The sequence below is a fragment of the Acanthaster planci genome, linkage group LG17 (assembly GCF_054643075.1).
Source record: "Acanthaster planci isolate LZ-2023a linkage group LG17, COTS_SCS, whole genome shotgun sequence".
NCBI lineage: Eukaryota > Metazoa > Echinodermata > Asteroidea > Valvatida > Acanthasteridae > Acanthaster > Acanthaster planci.
In genome coordinates this window covers 9,786,085-9,806,236 of record NC_141793.1, presented here as the reverse complement: position 1 = coordinate 9,806,236, position 20,152 = coordinate 9,786,085, and the positions used below count along the sequence as shown (strand labels likewise).

Here is a 20,152-nt window from a genome sequence, read left to right as displayed (position 1 = left end):
TTGACACGCTGTTATTGTATAGTTCCCTAAATGCGGGTATGATATCACTTTTTAAGCGGAAGTGTCCGGGTGCAGCCACGAAATAATTGAATTAGCCAAAGACGGACCTCGCAACAGTCTGCTTCGAAAATAAACATCCGTTTCGGTTTCTTTATAAAAAATGGGTCGATGCCACGGAATGATACTCGCGAGACTGATTTCTGTTCGACTCCGAATACAATCATCCTGAGAGAAGTTGTTTGTACGCCTTGCCGTAAGTATTATACGCAGGACAGGAGTAACTGAGGAATGCTGAAAAAAAAGTGGCCGAGGATTCTTGAAATTAACATCTACACTGTACACATAAATTGTTTGCGCTACGTTTGTTTTGAACTCTGAGAAACAAGAAAGTTGTTCTGCCGACTGTATAGAGCTCAGGAACATTCTTGCACTTTGATGTATTATAACTCGGTGCCCTGTAGGGTTGTCATGTAACAGCTATCTGAATATAACATGCTGAAAACAAAATCACAGACCGAGAGCTGCATAACAGGACTGCTGCATCTGCATACTGCGCCCGCAGCGAAAAGAAGGGTATTGTAACACTTGGAGACGTTGACATTTTAATATTGGAGGTGCGGCGTTAGATTACAAATCGCCAGGCACTAAGCAACGCATTTGCATCTCAATGAATTATACTTTCTGTATTCACGCTTCCAGGTCCTCAACCTGTTCAACATGGCTCCCCTGAACTATCCCACGGCCGCCGTCCTCCTGCTGTGCTGCGCCCTGTGCCTGGATCTGCTCCCGCAGAAAGTCAGCGGCGGGAGAGGGGCGCCGGTAAGCACGTGTGCGGCGGGGGTCCGCTCGATCGGAGTCCAGGAGGAGTTCCTAGACGAAGACCGAGGGGAGGTGGTCTACTGCAGGGGGACAGCCACCGTCAGGCATTGCGAAGGGCAGTGCATTTCCAAATCTGTACCACGTCTTTCTGAAGCAACGGGATTTCATTTGGTAAACACTCCTCCTTTTTTGCGTTGTATTATGTGTCTTCAGATTTCAATTTCCGGAAGATCGCCAAAAGATGAAAACAACAAAGTAACAATCTTATGTACAAGCGGACATTCTTGTCTTTACGTGCATCATTTAAGTGGAAAGTCTGAATATTCAGTAAAGCCTTGTTTCTATATGATTGTAACAAACACCGACGGCAAGCGAGACGCCAAGACGCATGCGACAGACACGGAAGAGATGCTGCGTGACGTCATTCCACCACCAAAATTAAAACAAAATGGCGACCGAAACTCAAACAATTTTCACACAAAATGACACTTCGAGGTGGCAGTACCGCCTCTTGAAGCCAGAAAAATTACTGCAGTTTGATGTATTTTGTTAATTTGTTGATGGCTGGGGCTGCATATTAGTAACAAGGAGAAAAAAAAACAAAATGCGCGGCACTATAAGCGAGAGAGACGTCATTGTACGCTGCTGGTCATCCGCGAGCGTGCCTTCCCTTGCGACTGAACGCAGACAATCGGCAGAGGTGAACCTGATCCAACTTTCCCGACTGTCTGCGTGGATGTTTGCGTAAGTCACTATACAGTGTTTCCGTATCATCGCGTACCATCGGGCATTGATCGACGATGCTCTCTGCATATCTTTACGTTGATATGGAAACCAGGCTTAAATGATTCTGTAAAACAAATTACACGGGTGCATTATGTGCACTCTAACTTCTGTGACAACCAAAAAAGAAAGAAAAAAAGAAAAAACGGTGGAAGATGGCACTTAGAGTCACACGGTCTTGAAAACTAATTTGTCAGCCGGGTAACGTGGTGCAATTGGTTAATTGTACTTTCAAGGTTGACACTTGCTTCGGCACCCGGCGATGTAGTTTTGACAGAAATGGAGAGAGCATAAGATACTCTACCGGAACCTTGTGATTTTGGGCGGATCGCGCCCGCTTTGCTTCTGTATAATGTCGTATGCCCTTTAGGGCCAGGATTTTGCGCCAACCGACAAAATCCCGGCATCACGTGCCATTCATAAGCGGCCTTGAGTCTAAAAGTGATTCACTTCTACCGTTTTGATGTTCTCTCGGTCTTAAATTGCGCTTTTATTTTGACAAGGTCTTTTCACTCGTTGGTGTGAAAGCTCTGTATAAAGAGCTCAGCTCCCACAAGTGCCATAGGCTTTTACCGTTGACTTCACGTCGTTGGCGTCTCTCCTCAAACTGACTTTTAACAAGAAATATAAATCTACTCATCAAAACTTTGAAAAAAAAAATCAAAACAATATCGGGGCACATATTGTGAAAATAGATAGGAAAATCATCTTTGAATTGCTCCTAGTGATGAATTCCAAACACATTATTGAATTTTCGTACTGTGTTGACGCATAAGGTGGGTACCACGACGTCCGTGACATAAAAAATGGAAAACAAAACAAAACTAAACAAAACGCACACTTCCCACTTTCATGTTCTCTAATCTCTTGAGCAAGTGTAAGAGCCTTACAGAGCTGCAGGCATCGCTATTCATTTCTTGTATGACGCGGAGGCGCGTGTAGTTTGCTGCTGAGTCTCAAGTTTTCGTGTACCGGTAATTGAATGAATTTTAAGGATGACGTTTGTTCACGTATGGAACAAGTACGGGGGAGACTTGTAAGCAAGATTTGTTTTTCCATTTTATACTCTGTGGTGTCCTGTAGTGCTATCGATATTTTTCTACTTCAGCACACTTAATTTTTTTTCTTTCCACACAAGTTAAGGAATATTTCAATATTAGACTACCGACCGTTGATAATGTATTTAACGTGGAACACGTAGTTATCTTCAAACGGGCATGAGAACCACGTTTGAGAGCAATTGCAATTCACGTGAGGTCCCCAAACCTTGGTTTGTTTATCACATGAAAATTGAAAACAGCCCCATCCTAAAACAATAAAACTCGTGTGTTTCCTTTCCACAATCAGGAGTACCACGTACTTCCTTCTCCTCTTCAGGTGGACAAAAAGAAAAGAAAAGAAAAAACACCAAAAAAACAAACAAACAAAAAAACACTTGCTTCCCGGAAGCACGTTTCACCCGGTCAACCATCTTAATATTCTTAAGCCCGAGACAAGTTTGGCAAAAGAAGTCGAAAGTGATCGTGCTCAGGCTGTCTCACCCCTTGGGTAACAGTGCGAAACCCACTTTCACTGACCCGCAGCTGCCGAATGCGCCCCGTACCCTAAAGAGGAATCCACGCATGCTGTCGACACGGCGCGCGGTAAACAAGTCGAGCGGCCCGTCCATGGCAAATATTTGGGAACATTTGTGACGCAACTGGGGTAAAGAATTGCAAGTTGTTTTTTTTTTGGGGGGGGAGGCTGGTCTAGTACGTGACCCTGCGTATGATTTAAAGCTGACAGCACTGTTGCAAACGACCTGTGTGAAATTTACGCATGGCAGCCGTTTCCTTTGACTTCAACGCTCAGGAGTTTGACGATTGACAACTGATATGCGTAAATCATACCTACGTTTAACGATATGAGACACAGACCACCGACTCTACGATCGGGTAACACCACAAGCCTACCAACTACTTTACAAGAGCACAACTGTGTAGAAACCCAGTAAACCAAGATAACTTTACAAACGAGGCGTTAACATTTAGAATCAGAATGCAGTGGGCAAGTATAAGTCAACTCTTCGGAGCATAGGGAATAGGCAAATTGAGCAAACCTTGCGTATTTTGCACGGACCTTTTGAAAAACACGTCTCTTCTCTGCAATTAATGCTAAAAAAAGCTCCGCAACACTTTAACAGCCCTCAGGCAATCAGTAACTCATTTTTTGGGAAGCATTGAGACGAACGGTGTTCGCCTCGGGACAGTGACGTTATTTCACCATCCCTGATCGGCGATTGGGAGTTGGTCATCTCTAAAGTGGCTATGAGCAATGGCTTCCCGCGGGCGTTCCATCGATCCTGGAACTTGAGACCACGCTTTGAAACCGGCTATCAACACTATCGCTCTCCTCAGTACCGCTACTGACACGGTTGCTCGGTGCGCGAAATACGCAAAAGCAGCTTACATAACGCCATCGCTTGATCGCTGCGGCCAAAGTACAACGCGCGAAGATCGACTACAATGACTAGACTAGAACTTGTGAAATTGCACGGAAGATGTGGGCGCCGGAATGGCTGTAATAAGTTTATCTAAACTTACGTGACAATATTACATTTTATAATATAATATTATTATAATATTTTGTAATGGCCTACAGGTAAACAAACCTAGAAAGATCTCCATCTAAAAAGCAAGAGTATTGAGTCTGATTAGACCGTCTAATTATCAAAATGACCGGGAATTTTCCAGATCTTCCCAAGCTGTACTTCCCCCTCTTTATGAGCAGCACGTGGGCAATGCTGTCCGGTAACTCACAAGAAAAACATGGACGATGGAACCAAACATGTTTCCAAACGCCAAGACGACCAAGACAATCCCGGTACTCGAACTGAGGCTCAGTGAGATATCCACAAGCATGGGGTGGGGGTGGAGTCAAGAGTCATTCTTCAAATGAAACAGCTTGATCGATCAATGAAAAGGGCCACCAGCTACAAGCCCACTATTTCCCACGACGTCGGGCGTGTGATACGTCTGGGCTGATTGCAGACAGATGCTCGGCAATGGGTTCGAATCCCAGCCGAACGCCTTCATATGCTCTTTGCAGCTCTGTGGCAATATCCAATTCCTATGATTAAATTAATCATGTCCTGCCTATCGGTTTTGTCCACCCCCGTGACTGTGTTAATGGCTTCCCCGTCTTCCCAAGCGTTCACTGGTCACAGACCCCCTCCACACACACCGTGTCACCACACACCTCCGTGAACGAGCCAAACGTTGTCGCAAACCTCTCTCGCCTTCCCAAATGGTGGTTGATCGATTAAAGCGTGGGTAGAACAGAATGCTGAGATGTGCATAGAATTACAAAAGTACAGCAATTAGCGAGCGCTGATTTGGTAACTGGCTTTGCACAATCGACTCAATTTTGACGTGGGAGATGTCATAAGGAATACCCAACGGACCAGCGCTGGCCATGCTATGGGGGATTTCTGTTTTTAATGGATGAGTGACAGAGAGGCGCTAGGTAACAAACACACCCACAATACCTCTGACTACGGGCAAACTGCAAATTATGTTCACTCTCACTAAGTGCAACTGTCTGGATTGTAAACCGCTAACTGCATGTTGGCCACTGATCAGTGGAGGTGGGCAACTTGAGGCAGTCCTCTGAACATCACATCTTATAAACGAAATCTTCCTTTACAGCACAGCATAAACTTGACTTTGATGCCCGACACCCAAAAAACCCAAAAACTGAAGCAGAATAATCTGTTTTGGACGCAGTGGGACATAGACTTCCAGTGATTCAATCAACTAACAGATGAACCAAACTAGAGCAAAGAAACAATGAACGATTAACATCTAAGCACTTCTGAATCAAAGTGGGGTTAACTTCTTGGATTATTCTTGTTATTATTATTATTGAAAAGCAGCCACAGCGACGACAGCAATATCATTATCCAAATACAGCTAATTTGCCTTATTTTACCGGTATACATCTCATGGTTGTTACAATCATTGCGCAACATACCCGCTCTAGTTTTTGAAAGCTCCCATCTTCCAAACACCATTTATTTACTGGGCGACTGGTTTCTACCTTGGACCAGCTCGTAATATGTACCGAAAGCATACTTAACGACATTAATTGGTGCCCCTCTAATCCACTCCTTTGTACAGCACACGTGTAATTTCATTTCACTGCATGGACTCACTCGTTCTCTCTTTCCTCCCAACAGAATTGCACTTGCTGCCGAGAAGAAAGGTTGGTACCCCAGGAGATGATATTGACCGACTGCTACGATGTGTCTGGGAACGCTCTCATGGGCCGAAGTTATCCGGTGCACATTCCGGAGCCAGACTCCTGCGGCTGCAAAAAATGCACACTTTAACGCCGTATACGTTAATGCAGGAGAAACTCGCTACAGAAAATGACCACGATCTGCTCATTTATGAGAAAAATCAGTTTTTTTCTTAGTTTCAGGCACTGTGATAAAATGTATGCAGAGTTAGGTAGCTAATCTGTCAGCTACCAGTCGACTTTTTCCCCGCGGTAAAATTTGGTTTTCAACTCAATGTTTATACAGGCTTACATCAAAACACAAGTTGACTGAGGCATATTTGGACTAAATTTGCCAGAGTGCAAAAAGGGAGATCTTGTTTAGCATCACCAAGTGGCACAATATAAAAAACCCTCTTACTTGAAAGCTGAAATTGATTGCAGGGTAAAAGATATGCATTTTGTCACAGCCAGTTGTGTTTGGAAAAGGAAAACAGAGATGAATGAAAATAAAAAAATAACAAAATTATACAGAATGTAAACACATTTGACGTCTAAAGCACAGGAATTGATGTTGCTGGATGGAAAAAAGTTATCACCTTTGAAGGAGAGAGGGTGCATCCATTTCACACCGAAACGAATTTCGAACATTACGAAACTGGGCGAGGGATAAGCAGATTGTATGAATAGTCTTTCGGGCGAAAACGGGCCAATGTACCTCGAATGAAGGAACGTAGTTATACCGCAAAATGTATATCACCGAACTGGTACAGATTAGCCTCTGAATGTCTATCGTCTTTCCTGTAATATTTTTCTAACCCTACCGTTATTTATAGCTTATTTATTGTTTATGAGAAAGGTAGACGTAAAGAAACTGTAGCGTAGCGTACATATTTAACTGGTATTTAAGTGTATTAAAATTACATATTCAGTTTATCGAATCGTGTTGATAAACTTGGGACTTGGGAATAAAAGCAGCTTGAAAAGATGAGAGAGAGAGACAGAGGGTAAAGAGAGAATAGATTAGGAGTGGACAACCTCTGTATTGCAAATGTAACCTGTTTGCCATGTTGGGTTGGGGTGTTCCTGGATACGCGCCACTGAACTGTAACAATAGGTGACCAACATCTATGACAATATGGATGTACAGTTGGCTGTAAGGGACATATTTTTGACATGACATATTGGACATTTTTTGACATTTTGGACATGTTTAGAAACAAATTGAAGCAATACGATTTCAAAACAGCCCGTCTGAGTTTGGGTGTCTGAAAAAGATTGTCTACAAATTTCATGATACATTTCCAAAGAGTGACAAGAGAAGTGAAATTCCAAACTTAACATTTTGCACGATGTGATTTCTGAGAGAAGTGGGCAATTTGAAATATTTCCATCCCTGGTCAAGTGTGATCCGACACCCATCAGTCAACTTTTGCCCGGAACCCGGGATTCCTTTTGAGGGTAGGTTAACCGGCAAATACGGCTAGTAGTGGCTAACCGATACTGATTAAACTTGGGTGTCAGAGTGAGTGTCGTAGCGTTGAAAGAAGGCATGGAAGAAACTGCGAACCAGGAACATTTTGGTTGAGTGGACACACGAGGTGGAGGAAGGCGAACGGTCCAAACGGTGACAAGGGCGAAAACAAGGAAGAGTGTAAAGGTTTATTAGAGAAATGACAGAGGGGTGAAGTGCAGACAATAAGCAAGAGTGTAAGAGGACATGGAAACGATTAAAGAAATGGGACAGCGGATTTCTGAGAGAGATGAGAAAAGGGAAAAGAGAAAGGCGCATGGTGGTGTTGATGTGAAGAGGGAGGCAGAGAAGTAGAAATAGGGAGAACGTACACAATGCATTTACCTAAACATTCGTGTAGTTTTAACCTCGTACAATTCAGATTCATATTTTGCATTTACATTTTTGGCCGACGAGACGGTAAATAGTCACTTCCTTTTATTATTAAAAAATCCATATTTTTATGTCATAATTCATGCCACTTGACTGATATCGAAACGAAAGAGTGACCGTAGTTAGTTATGGAAGGATGGAACTTTTAGCAACCATGTGGTAAGAGTAAAAGGTCTAAATTAAATGGAAAATGTAAATTTCTTCAGAGTAACAAATAAAGCCTCCAGTAGGTGCACAGAACAATGTCAAATGACACCTACACAATCACAGCGAGTTTGCTACACTTGTTTTTAGTGGTGGTTTCTGGGGTAGAGTTCGCTTTTTCCCCGTGTCTTTCAGAACTCACAACTCAAAAGAGACTTAATTCTCACGACTAAACATTTAAGCAACTGGCATGGAAGATTATTATCTAAGCCAGTCTATGTATAGCCTACGATGTCACAACCGTGAAGCCCAGGACTTTAAAAACTCACGCGATTGCATTCTGAGTGGCTTCTTCAGTCGAAAGTCATTACAGGTAGTCAACCCTCATATACCAAACAGTTGATTCTCAGAACCCCCCCCCTTTCAAAGGCGATCAAACGGAACTGTATTCCACAAAAATTGAGATTAAACTAAATTCTACAATGTACCCAAGGACGCACGATGTGTAAGCAAAAAGCAAACAAGAAGAAATATTTTTGCATATTTGTTTTTAATTTCTGAACTGATTTCATCCAATTATGCGAAGTATGCCACAGTCTGCTTGTGGCTACATAACATCACAGAACGGCGGAGTAACACTTCAAAAGCCCCGGATGCGAACGTTCCCCTTTTCAGAAAGAAGGGAAAGGTAAGACAAGGAAGTAATGTTTAGTAACACTCAAGAGGATACAGGTTGTCACGTTTCGGTTATGAATTTCGAAAATATGGACTCAAATTTTGGAAGCCTTTCCAAAAAATCTCTTATATATAACAGGTTTGCCCTTACCCAACGTATATTAATAAGCACTGTATGCTCAGCGCTTGTCCGAGAGCTTGCGAAAAAACCTCACAAGCTTACTCGGGTGGGACTCGAACCCACGATCTCCTGCTTACTAGTGCAGATGTCTTAACCACTCGACCACCGAGCTTGCTGGGGTCGGCTGGCCGGTCCGAGTCAAATGAAGCAGCGAGTACCGCGAACTATTTTCAAGATGTATTTTTATACTAGTAAGCAGGAGGTCGTGGGTTCGAGTCCCACCCGAGTAAGCTTGTGAGGTTTTTTAGCAAGCTCTCGGACAAGCACTGAGCATACAGTGGTTATTAATATACGTTGGGTAAGGGCAAACCTGTTATATATAATTAACATCTCCCCAACGCAAAAATACATCTTGAAAAAAAATCTCTTATTAACACAAAATAACAGTTAGGACTTCACACAATTACCTCATATTCGGCAGAAGTCTAACACGGCACACTGTTAAAAAAATGGTCAAACAGTGTTGGGCATTTGTTATTTGCCCAACCTTGGTTAAAGCTACCACATTGTTGGTCAATTTCCATCACTGGGAAAAATTTCCCCAAGTTTGGGAAGTTGATATTTACACCAGCATTGGGCAAAACATCAACCCCAAAGTTGACCAATCTTTTTACAGTAAATTTAAATAGCAATTTGGTCTTTAAACACCCTATACTACTTCTTGTAATCGAGAAAGTATCAATACCCATATCAGCGCTCAAACAAGTTTTCATATGCCATTTCATGCCTGAGTTATTTGTTACTTCTGCATTTGTGTAAAAAATAGAGACTTCCGTGTCTTTTACATCAAGATGCCAATGCCGCTTGCAAAAGAAATCGCTCTGGCTGGAATTCTGTTTTTCATTTTTAAACAGTTCTCATTTGACAGGTTATCGGCAGTTTGTCAAACAATTGAAATTCACAGCTGTCTGGAAATGAAAGTTACTTCAGATTTAATTTGACAAGATAAGTTGGCAATTGACGGTAAACATGAATGCATCATTCATCATCGAGGCTGAGCCGTTAAAATTATTGTAAAATGAACCTGCTGTCGCACAAGGATTTGCGGTATTTTCAAATCGAATTAAAATGTGAAAAGAATACTGTTTGGAGAAAAACGATTGCTTGACAAAATTTTTGTTGACTTCTTCAATTGCAGAGGCCTGCAGGAAAAAAAACCGGCGAGGCACACGCGCTCATCAAAGCGGCCTCCTGTAAATATTTTCCTGCTTGATCCGGGAAAACTTTCGGTCAGTTTTCATTGATCGGCGCGCCGATTGCCGAGACCAGCAGTTCTGCAGCTGCCTATCACAATTGAGTTACACGGCCTGGTGCAGCCGCGATGGCCGTACCATCAAAGTGCATGCCTAGCTAGTTGCACAGTTACTTCCCTTGCGAAGGAATCACTGTTGTTACAGGTGCGCAAACGGTGTGAGAGCCGGGTTAGGGGGGAGAGAGAAAATGTGACCGAGAAGTCAGTGAACAGAGCAACATTCGAAAGTAACCCCGAAAACATGCTCATCCTCAAGCACGTTGCACATGCAAAAGTTCTACTAAACAAAGCCAAGTCCAAGAATGACTACCTGTTTCAACAGAAAGCTAAGGATATAGGCCTACAGCTAGCCTAAAACTTAAGAATTGGTTCCCCTCAAGGAATACTTCCAATCAAGATATATCAATTTGAACTTCATTGCATCGGATCGGATCAAGCAGACTAAATTAAAATTGGAAATTTCTCCCCCGTGAACATAGTCTTTTGAAACCCTAGCTGAAGAAATAATTTCTAAATCTAGCACCACCAAAAAGATGACCGCCATTTGATGGAGACATTTTGCCCCTGGATAAGCACACACAAAAATATCCACTTGTGAACTATCTCATTCAAACAACGGTACTCAAGCAGAGACAGTAATTAAACGTCAACAGACAAGTGGGAGCGAGGAGGCCCAGGCTGGGCTACCGTTTATTCACCTGCCGCTGGGCTGATCAAGCTGGAATCTGACAAACAGACAAGGTACTTCGTTGATCCTGATTAAATTTAAAAAAAAAGTCAGTCTCTTGCCCTCTCCGTTTTCATTGTATTGAATAAGCCTACGAATACGAATGCCAAAATAAAATATGAACGGCATGTAGTCCTATGAATGTTTTGTGATGCATTTATTTCCAGAATGATGTAAATAATTTTCAAGAGGTACCAGATTTACCTGAAGCAATTCGACATTACTGAGAACTCATTAAATACGAAATAATTACAAACGTTTAATTAGCCTATAGACAAGACGAGTAGGTATTTCGAATTCCTCTAGTGTCATTGTAACCAACCCCTCCCAAGCTAGCCTAAATTGTATTCATAGAGTCTGTCAGTGCCGTCGACATAAAATCGCATTCAATAATGTTTGCCAAACACCGCTGGCAGGTATTGGTCACTTGACCGTGACTTCTATTGGAAAATCGCTCTACTTTACACATGCATGTGACTCAAAGAAAGGAGTCTTGCTTGAAAATAACATTACACTGTGCAAAGCACAGGGAAACATTTGAAATGAAGCTCATGCAGAACACTGTATTGTAGTTGCGCGTGGACAGGGTATACACCGACTATGTAACATGTCAAGCATTATTAAAGGTGGAGATTAAAGATCCACCGAGATTGAGCTTTTTGTGAGCGGAATGCCATTGAATCGTGCGTTTTTGTCATTTTCACTACGGTTGGGCAGTTTAATGACATTACTTTCTGGAATACGAGCTTGTTCAAGTGAGAGAGAAAAAAATCCCAGACCTGCCCCAGTGTAACAAAGACGCATGTTTTGTGTACAGTGAGTTTTGTTTCTACATATGACAACGGACAGACTAGATATGTCATGCATGCTAAAACTTCCATTTTCTCAACTTGAGTTGTAATATGCAGCTCTAAGTGACCCCAAGTTTAGACAAAAACTGTTCAAAAACAAGGGCAATTTGTGAACTAATTGAGGAATATTAGAAATATGGATTTCACAGCGTCTTGCTTGTCTTTGAACATGCATTTGGTGATGTCAGTTAAAGAACTTCACGCGTATGCGCGGGAAACATGTTGCTGGGAAGGGCTGATGGCTTTGAACTGTGATTGGCTACATTGTGCACGATCTGTGACAGCAAGGTTATCACTTCCTGTTAGCGAAAACATAAATTTTCGGTTCGGCAATTCTTCGGCACGGGCAGTGTCGGCTATATGATAAAAACACGCCCTTGGTACAACCACAGAGGGGTAATTGGTCTTCTCACTAGGTATCAGTAATCATGTGTAGTTTGGCGATATATTTCAAATCATGGGTTATCTTGATCAATTTTGGATGAACGAATAAAGTGCAGTGAGAATATTTTCGGCAATGAGGAAGAAAATAAAAATATATCAAATTGATAAAGGTCAGTTGTGTAACACATTGAGCGAGCTCGCGCGCCTGGCGGAAATTTACCCACAATGCTCTGCGCGTCGTTAACTTTGACCCCCTATGACGCACTATTTCCTTCACTAAAATCTGTACAAGGCCATCAGAGGCGACGAACGAATTTCACCGCATCCCGTACTTGAAGCATGCGCAAAAAAGGTATTTTTACAGGGTATTCAAGGAAAGCTGCGATCAGCTTGTTAAGTTGTGTATCCTGTGCTTCGAAAGAGGCATTTATATTAGCCCTATGGGAACTATCATTGCATTGAAACCCCATCGCAAATATGTTTATTAAACACTTTGTTAAGAAACTTGTATTTGGAAATGGAGAGCTGGGAAGGGCTTACGTGATCGACTCCACGCCTCAAAGGCTTGAGTACCAATTGTTGATACCAAATTATCAACAAACACAATTTAAGCGTGGGAGTTGGGGGAGATTTTTAACGAGCATGAAACACGGTTAAGTGTGTAGCGTGGCAAAGTCTAACTGTACTTTCTTTGGGAGGCAGTGGGGTCTCTTCTTTGGCTCGAGCGATTTTTGAAATGTGGTATTATCAAACTGCTGGATATCAATCACGAAGTAAAATGCATTGCATTTCTGGTGTCACAAACCCAGTTACATTGCACTCTCTCTCAAAATAGGCTAGAAAAGTATTGTGTTAATAACAGATAAATGAGGATATCCGTAATTTCCCAATCAGTTTCTCACTTCACACGAAGAAGTTTGTGACCAGTACATGGCTGCAAAAACTGGAATATTTGATGGTGCAGCCGACGTATGTACACGCTACCTGATATGTTTTCGAATAACACATCTGGAAGTTTCCTTTCCCTGTTTTACGCCGGAATATCGACAATTTTCGCCTCATCTGTTTCAAAATATACCAGCAGGATGGATCGCTTCCCGCCTCGGACGCCGTCTTTGCCGCGCGTATCGTATTGTGCACGCAAGCCACCTGGTTTTTGCGCTGCAGGGCGTAAATTCAATCCCATCCCAGTGGCGTGTAAGCAGGGACAGGTTATTACCTTTATGTTTGACAATTCCGACGAGGTTTTTTTCTCCTCCGATGGATTCAGTGCTGTCGCATTCTCATATACGTGGGCGTTTTACGGCACATTGGGTTTTTGTAATGTGCCCCTCTGCGGACCCCGCCCACAGGTCCAATAGCGGGGCGAAATAGCGAGCTAGAGGAGCGTGGTGGTGCTGAGCATGACACCAAAAAGGGACTTTTTATGGGAACTGAGCTTAATTAGCAACTCCTTCCAAGCTGGCTTTCGTGAACAAGGGTGCCAAAGGTGCACTAAGCCTAAAAACAAATATACCTTATTTCATTTATTCCCCAGACCCGACAAAACTGTCTAATCGGTGTGTACAGACCTGTCATACCATAGAGCAATAGTGTGGACCTCTGCACAAAAGAAGTCCACATAATGCAGGGTACGATGGCGTTGTGTGGACTTGCACACGTCCACACAATTTTTCCCCCTCTGAAAAACAATTTCAGAGGCATTTTGGTGTCAAGGTTATCAGTGGTAAAATGAACAGGAACATCATCATCATCAAAAATCAAAAATCTCGAAGGAGTTATTCTAGTTGGAGAAAAAGGAGCATTTACCTTAACCACAGGAGAAAAAAAGGAATGACCACACTTCGAATATAAAACAAGTGTGATTATCCGGATGTTTTCTCAATCCCATTTTGCCGATGTGAGCTTGATTGGAAAATAATAACAGCTAGAACAGCCAATAAACTCGAGACAAGATCGTCCACGTACTCAACCTTTCCACGGTGAAGGCTTAAATAGAAATCACAGATTAGCTTAATCCGGAAATCAGAATTAAAAGCCATTTATTCGTTGGCACTACGAAGGCGGGGAATAACGCGGGCGTTAAGACCTACAGACGTCCTATAAAAAACATCTGGACTCGCAATACCCTTAATTAGAACACATACACTGCAAAAACTGTGGTGCTGAAATCATACTTTTTGGTGTTATCAAATGACCACACCATAGGGGTGTTACTTTAACACCGCTGGTGTTACTGTCCTCTCCTATGAGTGCTACAATGCACTGGAGGGTGTCAAAAGTAACACCAAATATAACCAAAATTGTTAACACTGGTCAAAAATGTTGGCGTAGTCCTCTGATAACACCAGCGGTGTTAAATTTAACACCCCAGTTTTGGAAGTGCAGGTCACCGAAGCCACTGGCGACTATTTTCCAACGCCAAGTACAAGGTTATTCCAATGCAATAGCAATGCACGCATATGGCAATAGCAGCTACAATGGGACTCGAGCAAACGATGATCGTTGTATTCGGCACAGTAAGATGGCTGCCGGTGGTTTCCGTTGATAAATGAGCAATGAAAGTACCACCACTGTGAGTATCCACCTCACCGATAAGATGCTGTGGCTTACCAAATTGCTAAAACACGCCTCCAGTTTAAGAGCTCGTGCACTGAATGCTGCCACCGCGGTGGTGGCGTCTCATAAGGAGCTATTCATTCGGCGCCAGCTGCCTGAAAATAAGCTTGTAAGTTTATGATATACTCTATATTACGCTGTAGTAGTTACTTGCTGCATCTCAAGCTCTGTTTCATCGAGTGGATATCCTAGCTGTTATGCATGTGGAAATTTCTGTTGTTGAGTCATTGATTTGAGTTTGAAAAACTTCCTTTCAGGTGTAGTGATGATTTTGTTGTACTTACTGCTTAACGGTTCCGCAGTAGAGACGGGATCAGTCCCCCGGCCAAAAGTCGGCTGTTAGGCGGCGCCCCGAAATTGGGGGTCTACACACAATATATCACCATTCACCAAACAGCGAGGATAACCCATCCTAGCATCAAACCAATGTGAGAAAAACCACAACGGCCACCCCTCTGAGTCTTTAAGAATTTATGTAGTTTATGTTTGATTATGTAGATCAGGTGAATTTCCAACAGCAACTATCAAAATGAGTGAAAAGGTCAAATATTTGTGTTCCTGTGTTGAGGAATGCATGTACTACATGCAGTATGTCAGCATTAATTCAACATTATTCACGAGTGTATAATTAGGAAAAGGAGCAGTTCCTGAATACAAAGTTCAGTTAAGACTAATGGAAACACTTTGGGAATGCCCACCTCACTGCCTCGCCAAACCAATTACTCTGTGACCTCGTCCAATCGAAGCTCCGCAGTAAGCCGGTAACTGCTCTCTGATCTTCTCCATAATAGATTTTTTATCCACTCAGCTCAAAGGGAACCACAGTGGACTGATGGCTCCTCGTTGTCGAGGGTAATTGTGAAATAGAAATGTGATGAAAAACAGCAGCGGCTGTTGCAGGGCGCAGTTTTACCGTGTTGCCTACCAGTTGGCACTTACCTTGTGTTAACTTGTGCTTACTGAGCAGAAAATAAGGGTGCTGCTTAATTAAAGTGCAACTGTATACAATGAAGTTTTCTGAAAGTTTAGACTCTTCTTCAACGTATGGAAACTACTTCACATTCCTTTTAGATTTATTGCCTCAAAAAGTGCTTATTCTTAACATTTAAAATTATACATGCTTTTCCTGGACAACTGAGGGAGCTGCTGCTGCGACGTCATGAAGGGAAGATATGGCTCTGTCCATTGTTGTTTCTGTGCAAATTGTGAGCCCGCAGAATTTACTCTCTAAAAAAACATTCTGAGAAAGGGCTACTTTCAAAACTCCGAATCACCACAGGCCAGCAAAATCGTAAATATACAACTTTGGGGGGCATAAACCATGATAACATTGAAAACTTATTCCTGGGATGATATCACAGTTATGCTCATGAATATGGAAATCCCAATTAGCATGAGAACCAAAAGGGCAACAAAATACCCTTAAATATAATGAAATTAACATGGGAAGTACCGTTAACTGAGACACAAACGTGCATTTTGGAAGTTTAGAAAACAATCCAACATTGGTGCCACCGTTTTTCCAGTATTTCATGGCGCCAATGTACTTTAGTTTAAGTACCCATAGAGATTACCATTGTTACGTCACTAATGAAAGCAACATTTCTCCTTGAATCCACCCAGAGTTGAAGTGCACCCACAAGCGGTAGAGAAAGACAGATTGCTGTAAGTTTTTCAAGTATGTTCTTTCACGTGTCCTGCGTGTACGCAGACATACATACAGAAATATATTGAGGACTAAATTTGTTGTGTACTCAGCGTGCTCTGCAACATTGATCTCCATTATAAACGCGCGCCTATGCGGCGAGTACCACAAAAACAAACCAAAAAAACAACAACAATAAACAACCAAACAAACAACCCCCCCCCAAAAAAAAACACGCCCTCTTTGTTTCCTCGGAGCGGATAAACTTGCTCTTACTATTGTTGCTACTTCGCGGGTTTTAGTGAAAAGAGGCTCTGTTAGCACAGTATGGATGTTGAGCAGGGCTATGGAATTGGGCTATCACAGACTCCTCAGCGTAGACCTTACTGTAACAATTCTGATCTCGCATTTAGGGTCAATAATTAAGACACATTTTTGTAAATTCAAGTACCGTTCATTTACGCACTGGTGCTGGCATTTAATACAGAGTCATCAGCGTTACAGTTACAAAGCAAAGCTTGCTTTTGTCAGAACGATTCCTCACGAAAATACCCTGTGTCGAAATTGCTTTAGTTGGGAAATAGCTATGTGCTTTGCCGGTCTTAAACTAACGTTTAAGATCGGCCAGGCACATATTTATTTCTACTCATAAATACCTTTTTTAGTCATAGTCACAAGAAGTCAATAGGCCTATATGACAGATTTCCAATGATTTTGGTGTAGAATCTTACTTTCCTTTTTCCGAACACCCCCATCCATTTTTATGATACGGTTGTCCAAAATAATCTTCTTATATGGACTTAGCGCGCGCGTGCACACAGACTCTTGACCAGTCAGAATTGAGTAAACTGTCTCGTATCCTCGCGGCAGTGCGTGATTGACGCTGCGGACGTTATACCTTCTAGGCGGGCATTATCAAATGTTAATACACGGTTAAGTTGCACGTTGTTGAATAGGGAGAATATCTGAGGTATTTATGAATATTTCTTAAGTATTTCTAAAACAACCTTAAGCTGATGTTTGATCCTCACCTGGACCTTCGAATAACTCTTTGCGGAATGCAAATGACAGCGGTGCACCTAAATGTTTCAAGAGACTGGGAGACACACTCATGTGAATTGCATGGGCTTCAACAGTTCTGTGAGTTTGGAAGAACTAAAGACAGGACTAAGGACCAGACTTTTCGTTTGGCATTGGCAACAAACACTGCTTCAGTGAAGTCGTTTTGCAAAATCTTTGTAAGTCCACACCAGAGGTCTATATTTACCCAATAAAGACTCCATGTCCCTTTGAATTTATCATTTCAAATTCATGTTACTGTGTATGTCATTTAAAACAAGGCAAATAAAGTGGAGTTTTTCAATGCGCAATTTTTGATGTTTGGCCCGAGTCTGAATCGGGCATCGATGTCCCCGGCTGTGGCCATTCATCGTAATGATGACGGACCGCAAAGGATTGTGGGGGATGCAGCTAAGTACGATGGAACGCTTTATCTCAGCAACGTTCCATCGAGTGTTTTAAATTATACAGCTTCTACAAGTTGAAGAGATGAGGAAAGAAGGCTGGTGTCACTGTGGGTATAAATCAGAGAGGTAGTCTGTCAAGCGGACCACCTCTGGTACAGCTCCCACGCTCTTCACGTTGCACGGCCGACATTTACAATCTCGAGCCAGCCGCACCTCAGCTAAGTGATAGGGCGGTAGGTTCTGTGGGCATTTGAACCTTACATTGACGGTGCGATACCCAACCTCCTGACAGCATTGGCAGGACCGCTCTATTGACCCATAGTCCATAGGTGACACGCGAGAGTACGAGGGACAGGTGCCCCGGCAGCCGAAGGAGATCAACCGCTTGGGTAGGCAGCCGCGTTTGGCGGCCGTAATGGTCTGCCGGACAGCAAGCCTGCGGCACGTGCTTGTCGTCAGGGAGACGAGGCAAGTTAGCAGGATGAGGACTAGAGCGCTTCTTACGATGGTTGGCATGGTAACAGGCCTTTGGTATGACGTCAACCCGTTCCACGGTGTGGGCCTAGAAAGCAAAAAACAAAAACTAAAAATTTACCTCGTTTTGCATTTGCGATTCGAATGAAGGCCTGTTAACGGTAGTTCCATAGTACAACAGCACTAGATGATATTGTAAAGCTTTGTTGGATTACTCCATCCAAAGAGAAACTGACATGCAAACCCACCCAGACCAACAAAATGAATACATGTAATGCCTGGATTATGATGAAGAATTAACCCTATATTTTCACGAGAGAAATCCATACAACACCACAGAAAGTTAAGTTCACCTGTCAGTCCAAGACGTTTTCCATCAAAATTACTCTAATGCACATTATCTGAGCAGAAAGTTTTCCGCCCTCTAAAATGTGCATTTAGTGTGGAGGATCACTTCAAATTTGATCATGCAGAGCCTACTTTCTATACTTTACGCTGTCCCCTTTCATTCCTCACTTCACATCGCTAGTGATTTCGCATGCAGGTCACGTTTATTTTGTGCACGCCGAGGTTTCCCATTGCGTATGAAAAGTCATCCAAATGTGCACTTGAGCCTATAAAGCGATGCCCGAAAACAGCGCATAAAAAGTAAACTTTTTATGTTAATCATAACAGCTGTATTTAAAAGCAATTGAGTGATTGACCATTCATTTACAATGATCATATTTGTTTAGATATAGATTTCCGAATTGATCAATACTCTTTAAGACCATTATACGTCTTCAGTTTGAGTGTACATCAAGAAAATAAATTGTCTCTTGTCAAATAAAATACACACCGTCCAATGACGTTGCTCCTTTCGATGTTTCTTTCAAAGTGAATTACTGATCACCATATACGAACCGTCAAACGAAATACATGGAAAAGACCTTACCCTCCTGTTTAGACCGCAAAACGTCAGAGATGCACTGAGCTGGTATATACGCGGGAGTCCCAAGGTCGCTGTGTGAAACCACCTCAGACACAGGGCTAAGTGGATGTTTCAATGACTTGTCTCTATTCCCCTCACCTCGGAGGACAGCAAGTTTGATGGTGATTAAGCTGCTTTTTTCTCGACGGTAATCGTCGTATGGGGAGACCTTTGTAGAGCAGCCGCCTTCTGCAATAGACGTTAACAAATGCCACGCTACTCCAGAATGGCGGCCGATACGCGGGCCGGCCAGATGATCTGTTTGCCTCCTTTTCAAGACGAGACAAGTGGAATGCTGAGCAGGTACAGACGCCACTGGTTGGCTGTTGTGATCCCCTGTCGATTCCCTGTGCTTCGGAATTCGAACGGCTCTGCTCGTAACAATTCATTGCTAAACAGGACTTCACACGTTCGCCGAGAGCCCGGTACGATCGTGTTGGCCAGGCCGGAACTGTAATACGGAAATGGCGCCATAGGCATGCAACGTTGCACGTAAAACACAAACACGCAAAACTACGAAAAAGCACCAAAACAAAACCACAACGGAAAACCAAAAACCTATACCAAAAACGAGAAGCAATAAAAAATCTGAACAAAAAACCCAAAACAAAACAGAAAAACAACAAATAAGAACCAAAATCCCCCAATAAAAAACTTTAAAACAAAAGCAAATACAAAAGAAAAAACTACATCTCTATGCTGCATGTTATTAGAATGATTGAATAGTTTCATCAGTTCTGTAATCATGAAGGTAGGCCTAATCACTTTAATTCCCTGCCTATTGTTTCAACCAAAAAAATGTCACATGCGTCGGGTGTACATACGGACCTAGCACAGATTACTTCAAAAGGCCCCGGCCCTCTCCCCCCATGAGCCATTTATTGACATAACACTTCGATGTAGGGTCCAGAATGATACATAGGTCCAGAGAAATATGGCTGAGTGATTAAAACATTAGACTCTTCGTAATTAACGTGCTAAAGCAACAAAGCGCTGGAA

At 42.6% G+C, this 20,152-nt stretch overlaps 2 protein-coding genes across 4 annotated transcripts in view; one reads left to right on the top strand and one right to left on the bottom strand.

Annotated features, from left to right (window-relative positions):
- LOC110973545 (partner of bursicon-like) overlaps nt 1-8,034 on the top strand; it is a 32,239-nt gene extending 24,205 nt beyond the window's left edge. For 2 of the 3 annotated variants that reach the window (XM_022224435.2, XM_087148131.1), the window contains exons 2-3: nt 700-990; nt 5,819-8,034. In XM_022224435.2, the coding sequence (XP_022080127.1) occupies nt 700-990; nt 5,819-5,971 (444 nt within the window). In that variant the 3' untranslated portion in view covers nt 5,972-8,034. Of the gene's footprint in view, nt 1-137; nt 254-699; nt 991-5,818 lie in introns of those variants that run through there. The other variant, XM_087148132.1, reaches the window with a different exon arrangement.
- Nucleotides 8,035-16,691: 8,657 nt separating this feature from the next.
- LOC147796340 (bursicon-like) overlaps nt 16,692-20,152 on the bottom strand; it is a 29,467-nt gene continuing 26,006 nt past the window's right edge. The window contains exons 2-3 of the mRNA XM_087147922.1: nt 19,118-19,604; nt 16,692-18,271 (exon numbers count right to left, since the gene is read on the bottom strand). Coding sequence (XP_087004048.1) covers nt 17,812-18,225 — 414 coding nt within the window. The 5' untranslated portion in view covers nt 18,226-18,271; nt 19,118-19,604 and the 3' untranslated portion in view covers nt 16,692-17,811. The remainder of the gene's footprint in view (nt 18,272-19,117; nt 19,605-20,152) is intronic.